Here is a 20,336-nt window from a genome sequence, read left to right on the forward strand (position 1 = left end):
CCTGCCTTAAAACTGAGGCAGCTCCACCAGGATCCACAGTCCCTCTCGCAAGGCTGTGGAGGCATGTGGCTCCCTGGAGCTCCTGCATCTGCAGGCTCCATCCGTGGGTAGTTTTTTTAACAGCAGTGAAAACCGCAGCTGAACAGCCCAGTTAAGTCTCTTGTCTCATTTGGAGCAAGGAGCAAGGAACTAAAGCTCTGCATCGAAGGACAGTGAACCGCCTGGTCAACCTCAGGGAGTCGTATAATCAGGGTGTAAGACAGCAACGACCCGAGACAATCTGTATCTGGTGGAGAAAAAATCTTCCTCTGTATCCAGGGTGGTCTCAAAGTCATGGAGGAAAAATAAAGGACATATTTGGGGCAGGCAATAAGAAAAGGCACACAGAGATGCTGACACTCCGCCAGACAGGGTATGACAGAGAAGGAAAATAGTTTACTGGGGAGAACAGGACCGTGCCAGGCAGGCAGGAGGGGGAAGAGATCCCCGTCTCCAAGGGGAGAGCAGAGGAAAGCGGATCCAGAAGGAAAATGTAAAACGAGTGACCTGGGAAAGGACGGGACAGGTTATTTCCAGGAGGGCAGGAACAGCCCCGGCTGCAGGCGGCGATGCGCAGCCCTGCTTGACCCAGCGGGAGCAAAAATGCCTCGGTGCGTGCCCGGGGCCGGCGCGGCCACCCACGCCACGCGTGCCCCGGGACCGGGAAGCGCCGGCGGGGACCCCGCGCTCCGCTCCGCGCGGCCGCTGCCGTGTCCCGGGCGGGGGCCGCCCCGCTCCGCCCCGCTCCGCCCCGCCGCGCCCGGGGGCGGCCGCGCTCCCGCCCGCCGCCCGCCGCCCGCCGCGCCGGCACCCGCCGCTGCTGCCCAGGTAAGCGCGGGGGGCGGCGGGGCCCCGTCCCGGGGCTCATCGCGGGGGTGGTGCAGCGGAGGGGGGGGGGGCTCCCGGTGCGGGGCGGCTGCCCGCAGCCTGCCCGGGACCGCATCCGCGCCTCCGGTCGGGGGGGGATCGGGCGGCGGGAGCCGCCGCTGCCCCCCCCCCCCCCAGGCGCGGGGGGACCGGGGGCGCGGGGGCGGCGGGGCCCCGCTCCGGGCCCGGGGGCTCCTCCGCGGCGGGAGCTGCCGGCAAGGCCGGGGGAGAGGCGGCCGGTGGCCGGCGCAGCGGCGCGGGAGCGCCGCTTGTTTTCTCATCTCCCTTGAGATGCAGCGATCGCTCAGGAAATCGGAGCGGCAAAACGTGGGCTGCGATTGCTGTCGGGGAAGAGCCGCGTTTCTCCTGAACCCCGGGTTGTGGGGTCCCTGCGCCCCCAGCGTGCCCTCCAAGTTTGTTTGTCCCTGCTTTGGGGGACTGTAATCCCACCCGGGCAAAGAGCCCTGGTTTCACAGACCGGCAGCTGACGCAGACGGTCCAAGCGATACCTGCGGGTGCAAATCTGCCTTGGCATGAGTGCGTGGGGAAATGGTGTTAGCAAGAGTGCGGGTAACTGCACGGCCTCCTTTGAGAGGGAACATCCAATTCCGAGTGCGGTGGATGGAAGGTGAAATGTGGTGGTGGTGTGCTTTAGCTGTTAGTCCTGGAAAACACTGCCGTGATAAACTCCTTCTGCACCGCTTGCAGCTTCTGTAGGGACGACGGTTTTCTCTTGTGCAAGCGTGAGCTGGCAGTGAGAGCCAGCAAGAGGAGGTCTGGGCTCCTGGTGAGACGAGAGGCTTAACTGGACCTAACAGAACGACTGAGAATTAAAACTCTTTTGTGTTATGAAACGTTTTGATTTTTGCATCAGGCAGTCTGCACCTGGGGAGAATTTTCAGCATTTGCGCTTTTTATTGGCGTACCTTTGAGATCTGAACCAAATCTCATGTTTAATTATTAATTTCAGAATATTTCCAATCCAGCTTGCAGAGGACATGTTTGGAGGGGTGGCAATGACAGTGCTGCCGAATGAGCCTTTAACCTGGAGCCTATAAATTGCTGAAGCAGCAGCCAGTAAAACAATTGTGGCTAATTGTAGTCTGACACAGTGTTCCTGCTGCGCTTCTTTGGGAGCCGGCGGGGCACATTAAATGGCAGCGTTGTAGCTCTCCGTGCTGCCGCTGACACAATCTCCTGGTGACAAGGTGACAAGGTGAAGTGCGCCAGGTCGCGTCCCTCCCCGTCCTGGGTGAGACGGGGCTGTGCGGCCCATCGGCAGGGCTGTGAGCTGCTCTCGGTGTTTTGCAGCGTGAGTTTTGCTTCTGTTTCTTGGGGCCATCCAAAAGCAAATTAGCTGGCAAAGCCAAACCCAGTTTGCTCCAGGTGGGTGCAAAGAAGATCTCGGTCCCTGCCAGGAAGCAGCTGGAGAGGTAAAGGTTTGGTGGGAAGGGGTGTGCTGAGGAGTGGGCAGGGGCTGGGGGCTCCCGGGGAGGCAAGGTGGTGGAAGGAGCAGGAGGGGAAGAAGGGGACCGGTGGGGCTCTGACGGTGTCAGAGTTGCTGGGTGGCAGCAGCTGGGGGACCCCTGGAGCAGGGGCCGGGCAGCAGGGTGGGGATGGGGATGGAAAGGGCAGGAAACGGGGAGCAGGAGGGTTGGGAAGGGGGAACTGGCTGGAGAGCTGTCCGGGGGGAAAAAGGGGCTGGAGAGCTGGAGAGGTAAAGGGGAGGTTGGGGTGTAGGGGAGAGGAGAGAAGGGGGTTCCTGTGCACCAGCCCCCTTGAGTTTGGCTCATCTGCTGCGTGGGCAGGGGACGGGCAGCGGTGCTCGGCACGTCCCTGTGAGCAGCGTGACGGTGTCGTGGGTGCAGCATCCTCGAGGTGGAGGGACGGGAGGCAGTTACACCAACGAGGGTGTTTTCCCCCCAGCTGGGCACACCGTGCTGGGAGGCCGGTCTGTGCAAGCGCTGGGAGCTGGGGCTGGGGGCGTTGTGCGAGCCCTGTGTTCATCCTTTGTAGTGCAATTCCTGAAAAAAGTGATAGCTTCAGGATGGAGACCCGTCTATTTTCACCCCCAAATTATTTTAAAAGTACAAGTTCTCCCTGCCCTAACGACATCGTCCCCTGTCACGCTGTCTTTTGTGTGAGTTGGTTGTCTTCCCACTGGTTCTTTCCAGGGTTTTCTTGTGGTGGGCGAACTCTGTGCACCTCCCCGGGGTCAGAGCAGGGCTGCTGTGTGTTGCCTTGATAACACAGAGCGCACAGTGTGGTCCATGGGGCGCAGGGAAGAGCCTTGGGACCCCCGATGCTCTGGCCACGCCTGGGCTGTGCTCAGAGTCCCGCGTCCAGAGGAGAGACCTGCTTTCCTTGGCAGCAGAGCCCAGCTTGTCCTGGAGATGGGACAGTTTGACTCTGCTGAGCCAGACGTTGCAGGGAACTGGAGCTCCTGATGCTAAACTGGGAAGTTTCTCGTCGTGGTCATGGGCTACGGCAGCTCGGTCATGGCCATGCTCAGGGTGGTGCAGCGGGTGGAGGATGGACCCGTGGGTGGGCAGACAGGGAGGCTGGAGGCAGCTCGGGGTGTCAGCAGGACTTTGTGCCAGCAGCTGCCTTGGTTTTTGGTGGAGTCGCTTTCTGCAGAGCGGTGGAGGTGGCAGGAAGGTGCCTGTGGGCTCGTGACACTGTCGGTGCGGCTGTGCTCAGACAACAACCAGAGCCCAAATGCTGTCTCACCACTGCCCGCTCTGTGCCGTGGGGAGCGTGGTCTGTGCGCTGCGGGGTCTGTGCTGGCTCCTGCTCTGCCGGGCTGTGCTGGGATGGACAGGGACTGCTCCAAACCGGTGGCCCATGGAGACTGGCTGCTTTTGGGGAGGGAAGGAGGTCAGCTGCCCGAGGGTGCTGTTGGGCCTCTGGGCTGAAGCCTGGTCCCTGGCAGGGCTGGGGAGGCATGGCAGGGGTACTGGGGGTCATGCCAGGGGTCCTGGAGCCCAGGAGGGTACTGGAGCAGAGGCAGGCGTGCTGGCCGGTGGGCTGCCCGAACTCTTGGGATCCACCTTATATATTTTTATTAATGGCCTTTGCCCACAAAGCAGCAGATGCTGCTGAAACTTGCTGAAGAGGCAGAGGTGAGAAGCATCGCTGGTGGCTGGAGTTGCCCCACCAAGCAGAGGTGGAGGAGAAGTGGGACACGAGTGTGTGCACAGGGCAACCAAGAATGAAACAGGAGCTGACCTTCAGGAGATGACAGAGGAGGACAGTCTGGGTGTACTGATCAGGGACAGGGGGACGTGGAATCACCACTCTTAAATCTTTCTAACATTGCTGTGCCAGGCGTGGGAGGACCCTGTGGAGGGTGATGGCTCACTGCATAGTTCTGGCAATCACCATGGGAGTCGAACTAGAGCAAATCCCCAGAAAAGAAAGAGAAATGGGCAGCCCTTGTCTTAGGAGGACACCAGGAGTGTGAGTCTGGTGCGTGGGGGCTGGTGGCGTGGCGGGGGCCTATATGGTGGGTCAGGGTGGGTGGAGCCACACAGGGCGATGCGTGGTGTGATGGTGGGGCTGGGAGACGGGGTCTGCTGCTGGTACCATCGCGTGGGGTGAGGAGGTGGGTGGGAAACAAGGGCTCTGGGTCCCGGTGAAGTTCAGGACTCGGTGGGCAGGGGAGGTGCCCTGCGCCCAAGGACCAGAGCCCAGACTGCTCTGCAGGACGGGCTGTGCTTTGCGGGACGTGCTGGAGAGGCTGTGGCAGGGGTTGGTGCTTCACTTTGTTTGTAGGGTGTGTCCGAAACGGGTCTGCTGCTGGGACTGCTCCACGGTTCCCGCTGGGCCTTGTGTTAAAGACAATATTTTGCATGTACGGAGAATTGGCAAGGAGGCAGCTCTGCTTTGGGATCAAGCTTGGGTTTCGGAGGTTTGGGATCAAGGCTTGTTTTTTCCACAGCGGGGACCAGAGTCAGGGCCAGCTCTTCCCTGCAAGTATGGAGAGTGCCACCAGATGCTCTGAGCCTCCAGCCACCCCCTCCTCTTGTGCTGCTGCTGGGGGGGGCACAGCCTGCAGAGCCAGATCTCGCTGGCTAGAAAAGGCACGCGGTCCTCCTTGCTCTGCAGAGCAGGCAAGGCTGTTTGCAGACAAGCAAGTCTTCCAGGAGATGTGGAGCTGCCCTGTGTCTTCTGTTCCCTGGTGTGCCTGGTGTGCATGGCACTGCATGCTGGTAGGTGAGGAACCGAGGAGCACGGGACAGCGTGTGTCCAGGCTTATAGATAGGAAAGTTTTGCTTTCTTGTTTTTGAAGATTGATTCTGGCCAGAATAAAGAGTTCAGAAGGAAAACCAGCTGAGTGCAACAACTGGCCAGAATCCCTCACCTTAGCAGTAAGTGTGGTAGAAAAAGGCATCAGGGACCTTCCTAAAACTCCAGGTGTCTCTTGGGACGGTATGCCCAAGTACAGGTGCCTCAGTTGACTTTCTTCTCCTGGCCATAGGGCCTTCCCTCAGACCTAGGTGCGTTGTGGCAGCTGGTGAGATCTAAGCGTGCAGAGTGCAATGGTGTTGGTGAGACCCATTTTAGGTGTCCTTATACTGAGCAGGAAAGAAATGACTCTGACATGGACTCTTCACACATCCACGAAGGATGTCCCGGGAAGAAAGTGCTGAGTTCTTCAAATAGTGTTAACATCGCTGTGAGTCCAAAAATTATCTGCAGTAACTGATAATGCTTCTGAAGGACAAAGTTCTTGAGGCAGAAATAGGCATATGTTTGCAGACAACAGAACCGAGATGCAATAAAAAGAAAATTTTATTGTATGCAGGGGCAGTTAAAAAACAGCAGTTCCTGTTGAGTGTGGAGCTGTAGGACATTGCCTGAGAAGACCTACACCATAAATGACTGAAAACTAGAAAAACAAAGCTGCCACAGGGAAGAGAGGTGGAGAGATCATGGACACAGCTGGACTCCTGGTCCTGCAGCAGCAGGGAATCGCTGGCCAGAAATGACCCCGAGGAGCCCTAGCAAGGATCCGTGCTCAGTGCTGCAGAGGAAGGCGAAAACCCCCTGGGGACCTGTGCCAATCTGCCCAGGGGAAAAAACTCCTTCCTGACCCCAGAACTGGCGGTGGGCTGTTCCCTGAGCATGTGAGCAAGAGCTGCCGCCCGCCCTGGGGCTGCCCTGGCTCCAGGGCACAGCAGCACTGCCCAACCCTTCCCTCCCTCCCCTGGAGGCATCTCAGGGGCTTCCAAGAATGGCAAAATGCTCTGGAAGTGATAGGCCTAGGAGAAAGGATGTCATTCTGAGTCCCTGCAGGTGCTCCAAAGTGTTGAGAAAGTGAACATCTTTGAACATCTCCACTTCCCATTTCTAAGGGGTGTTGCATGTGGGAATGGAGAAGGTGTGGATGGGGAGCTCTGGGGTGGTCTCCAATTGCCAAGAATGGATTTTCTTGTTCTTTGTAGACCATTGAGTCTCAGCCTTTTCCACTGATAACCATCTGAAAAGGCCTGGTACCCTTGGGGACCCCCGGGTGTTAGTGGGTCTTCTCATGTCACAAATGGCATTGGGTCCCTTCTCCAAAGCTTAAAGCAGGATTAAGGTTAGATCCAGGTTGGTATCTGGCCCTGCTCAGAGCTGGAATTGGATCAGATGACCACCAGAGACCTCTTCAAGCCTAAATTCTTCCATGGTCCTGTGGCTACACAATAGCTCTTCAGTGAAGTGCTCTCAGGCGTGGGATTCAGCCCGTTGCCTGCAAGGCTGAAATGCAGCCTGTGATGCCTGTTATTAACGGCTGCGGGACCTCCTGCTGCAGGCACGTGAGGCTGCCATCAGCCTCCCAACCTCTGCCAAGTGTCTTGGTGCCCTTGGGGTGAATGCTGGACATGCAGGGTGCATGGCGAGGAGGAGACCTTTGAATGGCAGAGGAGTGACAATGGAGCTGCCTGGGCAGAAGGTGCAGAGCAAGAGGTGCCATCCTGATGGGAGATGAAGGCCAGTGTGGTCACGACCACAACTGCATTGGGGCTGCCATGTCGCCCTCCGTGCGTTAAAAGCTGCCGAGTGGTGTCACGTCTCTTTGGTAGGCCCTTTATCCCACTCTTCTTGGGAAACAGGCGCCCCAGGGGCCCACGCCGCCTGCCTTCTGCATTGTGGTTTTCTTCAGTCCTCCAAACTGAGAAGTTCTTCCTTGACCTTGGGGAAGCTCTCTTCCTCATCCTGAGGGAATGGCTTCCTTAGGAGGTATCTCTTGCTGACCTCTGCTTTGAGATCCTGGTGTGTGTCCTAGAAGAGATCTTCCTCATCCTCACTCGCGCGGACCTTGGCTTTCCATGAACGTGCAGCCCTTTTCCTCCAGACTGGTGGTGTCAGTGAAGAGACAGAAGTCATCTCCTTGGGAACAGAGCAGGTCCCAGATGTCCCACTTGGTCACCGTGAATTCCAGTGGCTCTTCAGAAATCTCCTCAAAGGTCTTCCAGGCTTTCTCCCAGGTTTCCTCCTAGGGCTCCCCCCAGGTTTCCTCCAGAGCCTCCTGCAGAGCACTGCAAAGAAAGCAGAGAGTTCAGCTGCAGTGGAGAGGACTGTGTGGAGTGTGGAGAGGACAAGCCTGCTGATCCCTGCCAGCACGCAAGCCTTGGAGCCTGGTTTGTTGGACCCATGGCAGAGACCATGCAGGCATTTCCAGCTGTGGGAGGGAGCAAGTCCAGGCAGTGGTGCCTGGTGAACCTGTCCCCAGCAGAAATCAAGAGAGGAGGAAGGCCGGCTGAGCACATGATCTTGAACTGCCTGGGATACTGGAGGTTGGTTGCTGGTGGTGGCAGGATGCTCCCATTGTTGTCTGGTTACCTTGGACTGATGGTCATATTCTTGAGCCCTTAGACCTTGGGAACCTGAACTGTGTCCCCAGCAGCCCCAGGGCTGGCTTGAGTCTGGCCCAGGAGGAGGACAGGGCAGTGGAGGTGACTTTCTGAAACATCTCTGTGTGCTTGCTGGGACTGAGGCTGTGGGCAGCCAGTCGGCTTCTCCTCCGGTAGTGTCAGCTGAAATCCTACCAAGAACCATTTTGCTTTGGCCTGGTTAACTCCAGGAGTGGAGGAGGGATACCCAGAAACGCGCACTGTGCTCTGCTCTGACCTGCTCTAGGAAGCTGTGGGTGGGTCAGTCCGCCGGAGCACAGGCTGTGCCTCCGAAGGGCCCAGGGGGACCATCAGTGGGGAAATGAGGAGATGTGAAGTGGGCCTGAGGGGATGGCTTCAGATTGCCATCTTTAAGGTCCAAACAAAGCAAAGACATCTCAGACAAATGGCTGATACTTAGGGACAGGAGCTCTGACATCCCCCCAAAGTCCCTCGTAAAACCAGCCAGACCAGCTGGAAACCAGTCCCATGGCCATCGGACTGCCCATCAGCATCTCTGCGGGGTTTGGAGAAGATCGAGGCATCCTCTGGTGAGGCACGTTCAGCAGCCACCCTTCTGCCATCCACCCCGCCAGCTGCCCGGGCGGTTGGGGGTCCCCGCTGAGCTCCCCCGTGTGCGCAGCATCCCGAGGCCTTGCTCCGATGCTGCCTGGGCACTGCCTGCCTGGAGCGCAGGCCCGTCCTGCCGGCACAGCGTCCGCTTTCTGCTGCAGGACCCCCGCAGCAAACAGCTGCGCCGGGTTAGCAGGGGGTTTGGTTTGCTCGTGAGTGGGCTGTGGGAGGCAGCTATCGCGGACCTCGGAGCAGGCTGGTTGCCTTCCAGAAGAAAGCCCAGCCCCTGTGTAGGTGGCAGTATCTTTGTTTCAGCTTCCTCTTTGCTCTCCCTTGTGTGGCTGGCGTTGTCTCATTGGCACATTCTGCTCACAGCGGCATCTCATTTTGGTATGAACTGGCCTAGGTGCAGTTTTACTTTCCCTTCTGGCTTGATGCTGACGACGTCCTGGATGTCCCCCCCAGCTCATCCCCCGTCACCTGCTCCTCTTTGCCAATCACCTCCCGCCTCCTTTTTTGCCAGCCTTTGCATGGTATTTTATTATATGTTTTACACTAAATTATTGTCCTTTATCACTGATACATCAATGGCTTGAGACTCTGTTTCTCTGATGCACAGCCATTTTCCCTTTCTTCCTGCCAGTTTTGGCAAAGGCCACACAGCAGTTACTGGGTGTGACTTTGCTGCATTTTCCCCCAGCACTCCCAAATCTTCCTCTGTGTCTGTGCACCTTCTTACATGGCATTTTTTTGCATTTGCTCTTGCATAGATATTGGCGTGCTGCTTTCCTTGGAGGCTCTTGCTCTTGCGAGAAGAGCTCTTGGCTCTTCTCTGCTCCACTTAATGTTCCCCCGTTGCAAATGAGCTTGTTCGGCAGCTCCGCACAAATCTGATCGCTCTTCGTAGTCTGCAGGCAAGCTTGTGTGGTTTTTGTCCTGTTAATAGTCTGTCCCAGACTGGTACCCCTCAGTGCCCATTATCAAATGGCACGGACAGGCACCGGTCTCTTGTTCCTCTGTAGCCTGGATTACTTATTCAACACACTTCAGGCTTTGAAGGTGCTCCTGCAACGCACCTGCGACTTGGTGGAGGTCATGCCCTGCGCAGCAGAAGGGGAGTTGGAAGGTGTGCGGGGAGGAGCGTGCGCGTTTTGGAGGGATATCGCTGAAAACGGAGGGATGCGTCCCGATATTTTGAGTTGGTGCTTAAGTAAAGGGGAGAAATTGCAGTGCTTGGTGTCTGTCTCCTGGCACTTCTGTATTTTCTTCTCATCGGAAAGATCTTGAGGCACTTTCTAAGCTGCAGAAAAGCCTACTTTGCCTGTGTTAAAATATCCTTTGGAAATGGTTTTAACTTCCTGCCCAGATCGGAAGGCTTTGTGAAAAATATGCGGCAAAACCATAGTAAATCAGTTCAAGGACAGGTATGAATGGGTAAAATTAATTAAATGTTCTATTTTATTGTCAGTTGTGCTGCATGAATCTTTGCTGTTTTCAGTCAAGGAATATAACCGAAAAGGTTTATCCTAATTCTTAGTCTGTACCAAGTCTGAGAGCACTATCGGTCAAAGCTAACGAGACAAACACAACTTGAAGTGGACTGTTTGCCTGTCCCAGTTAAACATAAAAGAATCTTAATAGTATTAAAAACTGAGTTTTGGTGCAAAATGGCCTGATATTGAAAACCCTTTCTCAAATAAATAATTGTTCCAAAGCCAATGGGGTTTCTGCAGGAACGAGCATTACTGGAAAGGGGGAACGTGCAGGACCGGGCAATAAAGTAGATTTCATTTTTCCATCACCCAATGATAAAAGAAAAAAACCTGACTGAAAGGTATTTATGGTCTAATCATTGGATTTGGGCTGTGACCTCTGTGCTTAGAGATTTAATTCCCAAAGGCAGGGCTGTGGAAAGTTATTAAAGTCTGGGCATAAATGATACGGGGGGGGGGGGGGTGTGTAATTTTAAACCTTGAAAGGACGACTGAATTCATACACTTCGTAACGGAGTTTACCGGCGACTCCCAGCACGGTGACGGCAGCGTCGCGTTCTCCCCTTGTCACTCGCGTCACCGGGGGTGCGTGGGGCCCGGCCTTGCCCCCTGCTCCACGCACCCGCTGTGCTCCGGCTGCCCGGCTCCCGCCTGCAGCTCTGGGCGCAGGCAGCAGCGCTGCTCGCCGGCTTCGCTTCCCTTCGCGTCCCCTCCCCTGCGCGCCCGCCTCCCCCCGCGCCGCTTCTCACGGAGCTTTTCTGCCCCACGCAGGTGCTGAGCGACGCCTGGAGCCCGCGGCGGCGCGCGCAGGCGGTCCGTCACGCGAGGATGCGCCCGCGCCCCCGCTGACCCGCCCGCCCCCGCCGCCGCCGCCGCCGCCGCCGCCCGTCCCGTCCCGTCGCGTCCCGTCCCGGCCCGGCCGGCGCCATGGGAGGATGCTTCTCCAAGCCCAAACCAGGTGACCGCCCTCCGGCGCCGGGGCCCCGTCCCGCCCTCCCCGGGGCCAGAAGTAGGTCAGCGGCGGCGGGCGCTGCCCGGCGGAATGTTAATTCTCGGCTCCCGCGGGGCGGATTGCCGGCCCGGTAATCCCCCCGAATTCCTCGGCGCCCTCGCTCCCAGGCCGGGAGCTGTGCGGGGCTGCAGCCGTGCCGGGGGCGGGCGGGAGGGGAGCTCAGCCCGCGCCCTGCAGCCCCTTCCAGACGCCCGCCGCCAGCTCGTCCCGTCCCGTCCCGTCCCGTCCCGTCCCGTCCGGTCCCGTCTCCTCGTACCCCACCGCCCCCCCGGCTTCTGCCTGCCCGCAGCGCCTGGGGGCGGAACTGTCCCCCCCGTGCCCCAGGGTGGGTTGGGGTGACAGCCGTCCCCAGGGTGACAGCCGTCCCCGTGGGGACGCGTATGGCTCCCGCACCTTCCTCGCTGCCGCAGCTTTGCCACTCGCTGGCCAGCCCTTAATTTTGTCCCTGCGGGGAAGGAGCAGGGCCACCTACTGCTTGCCTTCTTGGTGCTTTCTCAGTCCCACCACGCAGGCCAGGTCCTGGGGCTGCTCCGCTCCCTGGGTTTTATTTTCTTGGCGAAGCTTGTCCGTTCGTGCTGCCTCCAGTGGGGAAAGCAGCCGTAGGCACCTGGACATCAAGGATGTTTCCCTTGCCCTGCACGCTCCCACCACGGCTGGGCTGGATGGGCTCCCTGCTCTTTGCGGGTTGGCGAAGGTGGGCCTGCGTAGGAGAGGAAGGGGCTGCGGTGCAGGCTGCGTAGGCAAACTGGCTGGTCGAGGGAGGTCTGGTGTGGAAGTGTCGACGTTAAGCCTTGTCCTGAGCCCCCGCTGGCAGCGTGGGCATGAGCAGGCACGGCGTGGTTGCCTGGGCTCATCATACCCGGCAGCACCCGTGTCACCCCAGCGCTGGTCCCCAGGGACCGATGCTGGTGCATGGGGGGCTGGTGTAGTCGGTGTTGCCGAAGCTGCCTTTGAGGAGAGCTCCCATCCTGCAGCTTGTTTTGGCCACCTAAGAGGGAGCTGAAGGACGACCCCGTCCTCGTTACCTGCTCATGCCCAAGGACAAGGGGAATCAGATAGTCACGCTGCTCTATCAGATCAGTCAGCATCCACACATAGCCTTTGTGGGTGGAAAAATGTCTTTTGGGGACCTTTTATTAGCAATTTGTCTTCATTGCCTCAGGCAGTGGGGATTTCAGGTTGAAGGACTCGAAAGGTCAGAGGGATGATACAAGTCGTGTCTGCGACCCACCGAGCATCCACTGTGTGAGGTCAGTGGCAATGAGCAAGGCACAAGGAGAAACTGAAGGTGGTTTTCTGCTCTTGACCTGTACTGTGATTATTTTACAGGTCATTGCAGTGCCAAGGTAATATGGCATTGGGCACTGTGAACTGTAAGTTTTCTTTCGTGAAAACCCACACTGTTTATATCCTTCCTTGAAAGGTTTAAGGAGTAAAAACGCATCCAGGAATAAAAGCCGTTGTTGACTAAACTTGTAACAAACTCTGCTGGCAGTTCCACTTTATTTTGTATACCATCAGCAAAATTGTGTTTAATCTTGGACTGGTGCAGGAATAAAAGCACTCTGCAGGCATATTTCCTGAACTGCAGATTTTCATGTAGAGCTGTATTTGCATAGCAGGGCCAAATCACTGAAAATGCCATTCTGTAATGTAACGCTCTCGCTGCAGCTCTGGTTTTGATTAGCAGTCTTCAAAGGCTTTTGACAAGCCATTCCCCAGCCCCTGGTTAGCGCACCACTGACAGCGGTGCTTCATCTCCGTGGTTATAAAACCTGCAAATGCAGTGAGGTAAACAGATGCATTTGCAGATACCGATTGTTCTGGCAAAGAGTTTTCACAGCCTTTTTATGTTTGTCATTCCTGTTTCTTGCGGGAACCGTGCACCATCGGAGCTAAGTAGTGGACTTTCCTATTTCTAAAAATCCACCTATCCCCTGTACGAATGAGAAGCAAATCATGCAGGGACAGAACAGAGCTGTTTTCTCCACCAGTGCTGTTTTGACATGAAGGGAATATTTCAGATGCACCCTGAAGTCAACAGAATCTATTTAGACACTTTTGAAAGATGTATACAAGGTGCTTATCTGCTCTATCTTCTTATATCCGAGAGAGACCCTCAGTCCCCCTGAGCTCCTCAGCATTTCTCGAGATAACCTTGACATTGCGCACACGTTGCTGTGTGCCAGGAAGACCTTTTGATCACTGGTACAAGAGCTTTGGGGAGTGGAATCCTGCAACAGTAAATAACTATGCTGGCTGTACCGGAGGCCAGCGCCGAAGTCTGGCTGCTGCTGCAGCGCCCGACCCCATCCTGATATTTAAGTGTTTAATTAAGAGCTTATGTTCAAGCAGCAAAGTAATCTTCTGTTATCTCTAGTGCTGCAGTCCCGTGACGCTGGATCCTCTTCTGAAGGCCCAGTTCTCAATCTCTGCATAATTTTTTTTCTCCGTTTTTTCTCCGGGTGCGTGATGCATACGCGATGAGCTGCCAGCTGGCAGTCTGCGTGGGATCCCAGCACCCGCTCCAGGAGAGGCAGCCAGGTCAGGATGATGGGTAAAGGGAGCCATTGTGCGCCAGCGACTGCTCGGTGTGAGCTGCAGCAGCACCGTCTCTGCAGCAGGCGCGGGAGAGCGGCTTGCAAAACCTATAAAGTTGTGATTATTTTTCTTTGCACTCTCTGCTGGGCTCAGTGCTTGACGGTGGGGCAGAGCAGCAACTCCGGCACAGCACGGCGTGTCTGCGGGTGAGCTTTGCCCGCGCACAGAGGATGCATTTGGCTCTGAGCAGGGAACATGTCCCCTTCGCCAGGATGCTGCACTGCTGGAGGGGTGGCGTGGGCTGCGTGTCCTTCTGAGCTTGGCTCTGAGGGTGCCCCCAGACTTGGCCGGCAAGTCCTACCTCCTGGTTTTTGCTGAACAGGGCATCTGGAGAGGGAGGGTAGAGCCAGGCACGTTTGACATGATGGTTTTGTCATTAGCTCTGTCATTTTTAATAGAAACGGTTTGGAGTCTCTTTGAGACCACCTAAAGTAGTTGTCATCAAGGTTTGCAGTTAAGAGGCAGCGCAGGCGAGCCTGGGGTATGCCTGGAGAGCGCAGCTCTGGCAGGGCAGAGCGAGACCCCAGACATGTCCCGTGGTGGTAGATTTACTCTGTGCTGGCTGCAGGAAAATAAACCCTGCTGGGGTAAACCAGTACAGTGGCTGTGCCCACCGTACCCTGCTGGTCCCTCCATCATCACTACCTTTGATGCTTTTCTGGTTTCCACTGCTCTTGGAGCTGTCGGCACCATACAGCCAGTACAAGGCTGTTCCCTGCCCTCAGCGCGCATTTGCCCTGTGCCTGCAGCCCCTAAGCACCAAACCCTGAGGCATCGCAGGGTTTTGTGGTTGGGGAAGGCAGACACAGCTCTCCCCTCCGCCAGCCCGGCTCCTCCATCCCCTATGGCCAGGCATCTTCATCTTACCCAGACTCCCCCAGATTCAAGCCAACTCTTGGCTCGTGCCAATTCTCTCTTCCCCTGCACTGCCGTATTAACTTAGTATTTTCCTTGTTTCTACCGTTTTAAGTATGATACTTTAACTGGCTTGATACCCGTAGTTTGAATTTAGGCTCTAGAAGGGCACTGAGCCATACTGGGAACCTAATCCTGTGGTAAAGAAGTCTTGGGTCATTTAATTGCCTTAATTTTTTAAAGTAATGACTGTGGCCCTGCACTGCAGCCCAGCCACCCTCCACCTGCCAGCACCCTGCCCAGGGGTTGATGCCAACATTTCTAGCCTCGTATCTTGGGTACCTGCCTAAAAGCAGGCAGAGGCTTTGACTTGTCCCACAAGGCTGTGAATAGTGATGGAGAACGAATACATTTACGGGAGATGTAATGGTGTCTTAATGACTGGCTGCCAGGTGTTAATGACGTGAGGCAAAGTACAAGAGCATCATGGCCACAGTATGAAAAAAAAAAACCTGAGCCAACCGTGATAAATGGGGCTGGGACGTGGTTCCTGGGTGTGCGCACAGGGGTCCTGGCAGTGCTCCGACCTAAAGGCTGAAAACCTGAGAGGAAAAAAAAAATTGCATCAAAATTTATAGTCTTGACAAGAGTCCGTATTTTAAGCAATTCTATGATTTTGAGGAGCTGACTCAGGATTTTTGAATACTAAGAGCTGGCAGTGCTGAGGTGTATGTGGATGTGCAGTATTAGCCCCTGCTAATGCTCAACTGTTTCATCTGCTTTTTTGTATATTCTTATAAAATATTTCCAGCCCTGACCTCCTGGTCCTTCATATATATGTGTGTGTGTGTATATATACAGATTAAAAATACATATATATTAAAAATGTACATGAACACACAGAAACACATACATGCACATATATATGTGCATATGTGATGCTGGTGGCACAGGGTAAGCAGGCATATCTGTATCTATATCTATATCTATATCTATATCTATATCTATATCTATATCTATATCTATATCTTTATCCGTATCTATATCTATATCTATATCTATATCTATATATCTGTATCTATATCTGTATCTATATCTATATCTATATATCCATATCTATATCTGTATCTGTATCTGTATCTGTATCTGTATCTATACTATAGATGCGTACATATACGTGCTCGGAGAGCAGCAGTTGCTCTTCCCTGGAAGCTACAGCTGCCACCCTTGTTCCTGCAGCCAAGGCTGGGGCAGTGCTGCTGTGTGACAGTGGTGGCCTTGGCTGGTCCCCGAGCAGTCGGCCACCGTGCAGATTTGCAGGCACGTGCCTAAAACTTTCCAAACAGTTTGCTTTAAGGTCAGGAACCTCTTCTAGCGGTTATAGGAAATCACTGTCAAAGGGGTGGAGCGCGCTGGGCCCAGCCACACCGTGCCAACGGGGTTTCAGAATTAAACTTGGGTTTATAAATATTTCATTTAAATGTAATTTTCCCTGATGGCAACTGAAGCTGTTTGCTGGATCAGCTCAGGTGCCGCTGAGCCCTGGATTCCTGGAGGGATCATCCCTCGGGAATGCAGGTCTCTGCCAGAGGGACACCCCACGCGGCCGGGGGGGATGAGGAGGAGGAGGAGGAGAAGGGGGGATAAAGGCTCGGGGAGAGGAGAGTGGGAGTTGACCCCATGGAGGCAAATGGTGATGTGTGGGGCCTGAAATATGAGGGGGGGAAGACTTTATACCTCTTTTTCTTTTCCTCGGGACATTTGTCCAGCAGTGTCGGTGAGTGCCGAGTGGGGACAGCTGGGAACACTGTCACGTACTGGTGCCAGAGGCCTGCTGCTTTTTGCGTACGGTTTTCTGACCGAGAAAGAAGTGAAGAGCTCGGAGCTAAATTTCCATCTTCATCCCCGCAGGTTCATACGCCCATGGATCAGCAGGTGCTCTGGGTGCTCACCTGACCCTAATGTAGTTTGGAAAACAAAGCTCTGGGGCATCGGGCCAAGTGAGAGATGGGGGTTGTTCCCTGCAGGGTGAATCCACCGGCATCAACGTCACTGTTAGAGCTCGGAGCTGCCGCCTTCGCCGGTGCCAGCCCGGTCTCATCCCGCACGCAGTCGGCAGCAGCAGCAGCAGCATGCTGCCCAGCTCCGGGGTCTGGCTGCAAGGATGTGCAGCCGTGTTCGCTCCAGATAAATGTCTGATCAACTGCGTAATCGTATGAAATGATCCTCCTGTTTCTTCGACCAAAAGTATTTCACTGGGACTGGCATAAACGGATGTTCATTATATTTCCTCACTCTGTCGTGGAAAATCCGTGCCTGCTTTTCCAAAAGCCATAGGAAAACAGTGCTTACGGAAAGCGGCCTCTTTGCTAGGTACCTGCAGGGAGCTGGGCTGCTTCTGCAGAGCTCCAGGAACAAATTTGCTCATAGCAAGATTTTTTTTTTTTTTTAATGCATGGTGCTGGGCCTATTGCCAAACTTGCAGTAACTCCTGCAGCTGGCAGCTGCAATAACGCAACAGAAGTTCACATTTTCTGTTGGTTCAGTGTGGATACACGGAAAATTGCTTCACTGGATCTGTCTGTCAGAGCCCCTGGTGAATCCTGCCCCGGTGAGTGCGAGGATTTGGCACTTTGGGGAAGAGCCACCCCACCCCCTGCCCTGCTGAGCTGGCACAAAAAGCAGAAACTTGCGGGGCTCTTGAAACAACCGCCTGCCTCCAGTGCCTGGACGGCCATGGCCACTTGCTTTTCTCCATTCCTGAATGAACCATCTTCCCCCGACCTTTTCTTCCATTGTCCTCTCAATGGACTTGCAATAAACGGCGTGGGGCAACAGGTGACGCTGGGAAGACCCAGCACCCCTCTCTTGCTGCCGGGCTCGTCCCGCTCTTCTGGGGCACGTTGTTCCCCTCTCTTTGCCTTTCCTTAACCTGTTTAGGTCATGAGCTTTAATTTTTATCTTCTGCACAGCTTTTCCTGTTCATGACATTTATAAGATGGGGAAAGCTCAGCAATCTCCCATTTACTTGAGACACTTCCTCAGTCTCTGGCACTTACCCCCTGGCTCACTATAGAACTCCCCTGGGGTTTATTATAAATATTAATGGCTTTGGTTTTATGAAGTCCCTAGGAGCTGAAGTGATGTTTTTCACTTTATGATGTGAGAGCTCATCACCGACTTCCTCTGATGCTCCTGTGTCCAGCCTGCTCCCCACGGGCACGGGGCAGTGGGTGGGGGTGCGGCTGGGTGGGTGCATGGTGAGGCTGGGTGAGCGCTGCCCTTCGGGGAGCTGGGATGAACATCTGCACGTCTTCACCTGGGTGGCCGAGGAGAGCCCCTGTGCTCCCCCTCTGTCCCTGCGTGGGGAGGGGATGACCGGGAGCACATCCTGGTTGAGGCAGCGGGAGGGGAGGCGGGGACGAAGGGGACGAAGGGGCAGCGTCCTGGCTGTGCCGTGCCAGGGGCTGCCTTGCTCCATCACTGCCCCACGACAGCACCCAGGGTGGCAGTGGGGCCGAGGGGACCCGCTGGCTCCGGTGTCCCCTCTGGTAGTCGGGGGGATGCGCTGCACTGGCACAAGTAGCTCCTGCGTGTCCTTGGGTCACCTGGCCAGGTGATGGTCCCCAGGTGGTGGTCCCCAGGTGATGGTCCCCAGGCCAGGGACGCTTTTATTGTCAAACCTGTTCAATGGTGTACACCTAAGTAAGACGGACAATCCTTGCTTTTCTCACTTAATGCTGAAGATTGACTCTATGGTGAAAACCTCATGCAGAAATAATTTTGGATTTTCTAGTTCCTTATTAATTGGTCTCCATCTAATGAAGCAGCTTTATACACCATGCGGTGTTGGCTTTCTCTTTCAGTTAGTGTTATCTACAAACAATTAAAGGGTTTTTTGAAGTCTGTCTGAGCCCTAGAGGCCTTGGCATGCCTCACATTTAGCTGCCTGAAGCTTTTTTCCACTAAACAGAACAGGAACTGTGACTGAGGGGTTGGTTTGCACTGATGAGTAATGTCTGCTTGCAAGAATATGTGCTTTATGCATGCGAAGGTGCCCCATGGAGAAAGAACAGTGGAATAATGGGCTCGGGTAATCAGGCCGAGTTTGATATTAAAAGTTTTATCTTCACAAGCAAGCCAACAAAAAATGTCTGTTCTGATGTCTGTCAGCCCCTTTCAAAGTCCAGGAGGGAGAGGCAGGATGGCAGCAAAACTTCCAGCTTCATTTTAATGAAGATTTCTGTTTGTTCCTGCAGTTGAAGTGAAAATTGAAGTTGTAATACCCGAGAAAGAGAGAAGCAAGGAGGAGATGTCGCCCAACGGGAAAGCCAGCCCCCTGATCTACAAAGTCAATGGAACTGCCCGGCATTATCATCTCGAGGAGCATCCCATTGCCAGCAATCCCTACCACAACCCAAAGGATGTGGTGGAAGCATCTGTGTGCCACGTGAAGGACCTGGAGAATGGACAGTAAGTGCCTAAAATTTTTGCAGGTAAAACTTGAGAGACCTTATAACCCAAACCAAACCCCCCATCTTGTTCTTCAGAGTTTCTGGAGATGATAATTTAACTTAGTAAAATAGTTTTTTTTTTCATCTTAAAAAATGACATCACAGACAAGCGACAACTGTTTTTTACCAGAAGGTCTGCTGTTCCTTGCACGGTCTGCCCTGGGACTCATCTTAGAAAGATGTGATGTTCTGTAGCAGAATTTCTCAACAGGCTCTGCTCAGCTTGCGTTAGACAACCCTGACAATTTTTTATAAATTTATAGCCTTAGTAGTTTTACAAAGCAGCATGAGTAGCGCATGGGTGGAGCTGATGGGGCAGATCGTGTGCTCCATCACTTCTGCAGTGCCTTGCTCTTGTAGCCAAGCTCATCTCTTTCAATTTGCTCTTTCACCAAGGATGCAGTTTTCCAAATTTTTTGCTAATGGCAACACACTTCAGCTGTGTAGAGTTTCACTACCCTGATTTAAGAGTTTTCTGAAGTCTAAAAAGTGCCTGTCCCGGTCACCGTGCTTTACAGGCTGGTGTTTCTTTTCTGGGGTAGATGTGCCTTTTCTGCAGCATGTTCCGTTAGTCTGATGGCCACCATCTCAGTGGGCTCTGTCCTTGTGTGAAAGAAAACATAGTTTGAAATAGCTTTTATTCCAGTGAGGGAGTGGTGTCAGGTGGGTGGGACACAGCAAGAGTCTGGCAGCTATTTGCTTTAAATTGAACTATTGCTTGTGATAATATTCTAGAATAATCCATGTACTACAAGCTGCTTTGTGCTAAACTTAAGGGGCTTCATGGGCTATAAATTCTTCTCATTAGTTAAGTTCATCCGGGACTAAACTGGTTTTTTCATTGTGATGGGAATTTACGTACTAGGCCGTTCTACAAAGGGATGCACTGGACTCTGTTGGATTAAATCTTCACATGATGGGGTGTGGCTGACTCTGCAAGCTCTGCTGCAGCTCAGAGAAGTGCTGGAGGGCCATCAGGACCTGGAGGCGAATGGCCTTCTCCAGTAAGAGGTGGGGGTGAGGAGTCAGTAGAGATGCACTGGACTGGAAGGCAAGCACAGTGCCTGCAGGGCTGCTTCTGGGAGGTGATGGGCAACCCACTGCCTCCTGCACAGGTGACCAGTGACCCCAAGGCTGGGGAAGAGGGGACCTGGGGCAGAGCACAGGCAGTGACCAGGATTGCCTTGAAGCTGGAGCAAAGCAAAACGGGGAGACTATCCTGGGAAATACTGGTTGAACAGGAAGGGTCCTGTTCCAGTGTCGAGACGTAGCCTAATGGCTGAACACCAAGGGTTCACGGAGGCAGCTTCTGCCGACTTCGTGTTTGGGGTGTTACTAAAAGAGCGTGCTCTGCTTTAGTGCCCCAGTGCAAGAAGGACGTTGGAAAATTAGGGCTGCAATAGATACATTGACTAGAAAGCATGCAGTATGGTAGATGAAAAGATTCGAAGAGCTCTGCTCGTCATGGGGACGGTGAGGAGGGAGCTGGCTGCAGTCTGTG

The 20,336-nt window shown here is 54.5% G+C and overlaps 1 protein-coding gene across 3 annotated transcripts in view; it reads left to right on the forward strand.

Annotated features, from left to right (window-relative positions):
- The first annotated feature begins 10,780 nt into the window (after positions 1–10,780).
- AIFM3 (AIF family member 3) overlaps positions 10,781–20,336 on the forward strand; it is a 38,938-nt gene continuing 29,382 nt past the window's right edge. For 2 of the 3 annotated variants that reach the window (XM_072880367.1, XM_072880368.1), the window contains exons 1-2: positions 10,781–10,811; positions 18,581–18,794. In XM_072880367.1, the coding sequence (XP_072736468.1) occupies positions 10,781–10,811; positions 18,581–18,794 (245 nt within the window). Of the gene's footprint in view, positions 10,821–18,571; positions 18,795–20,336 lie in introns of all 3 variants that reach the window. The other variant, XM_072880366.1, reaches the window with a different exon arrangement.

Source organism: Ciconia boyciana, chromosome 15 (assembly GCF_034638445.1).
Source record: "Ciconia boyciana chromosome 15, ASM3463844v1, whole genome shotgun sequence".
Lineage (NCBI taxonomy): Eukaryota > Metazoa > Chordata > Aves > Ciconiiformes > Ciconiidae > Ciconia > Ciconia boyciana.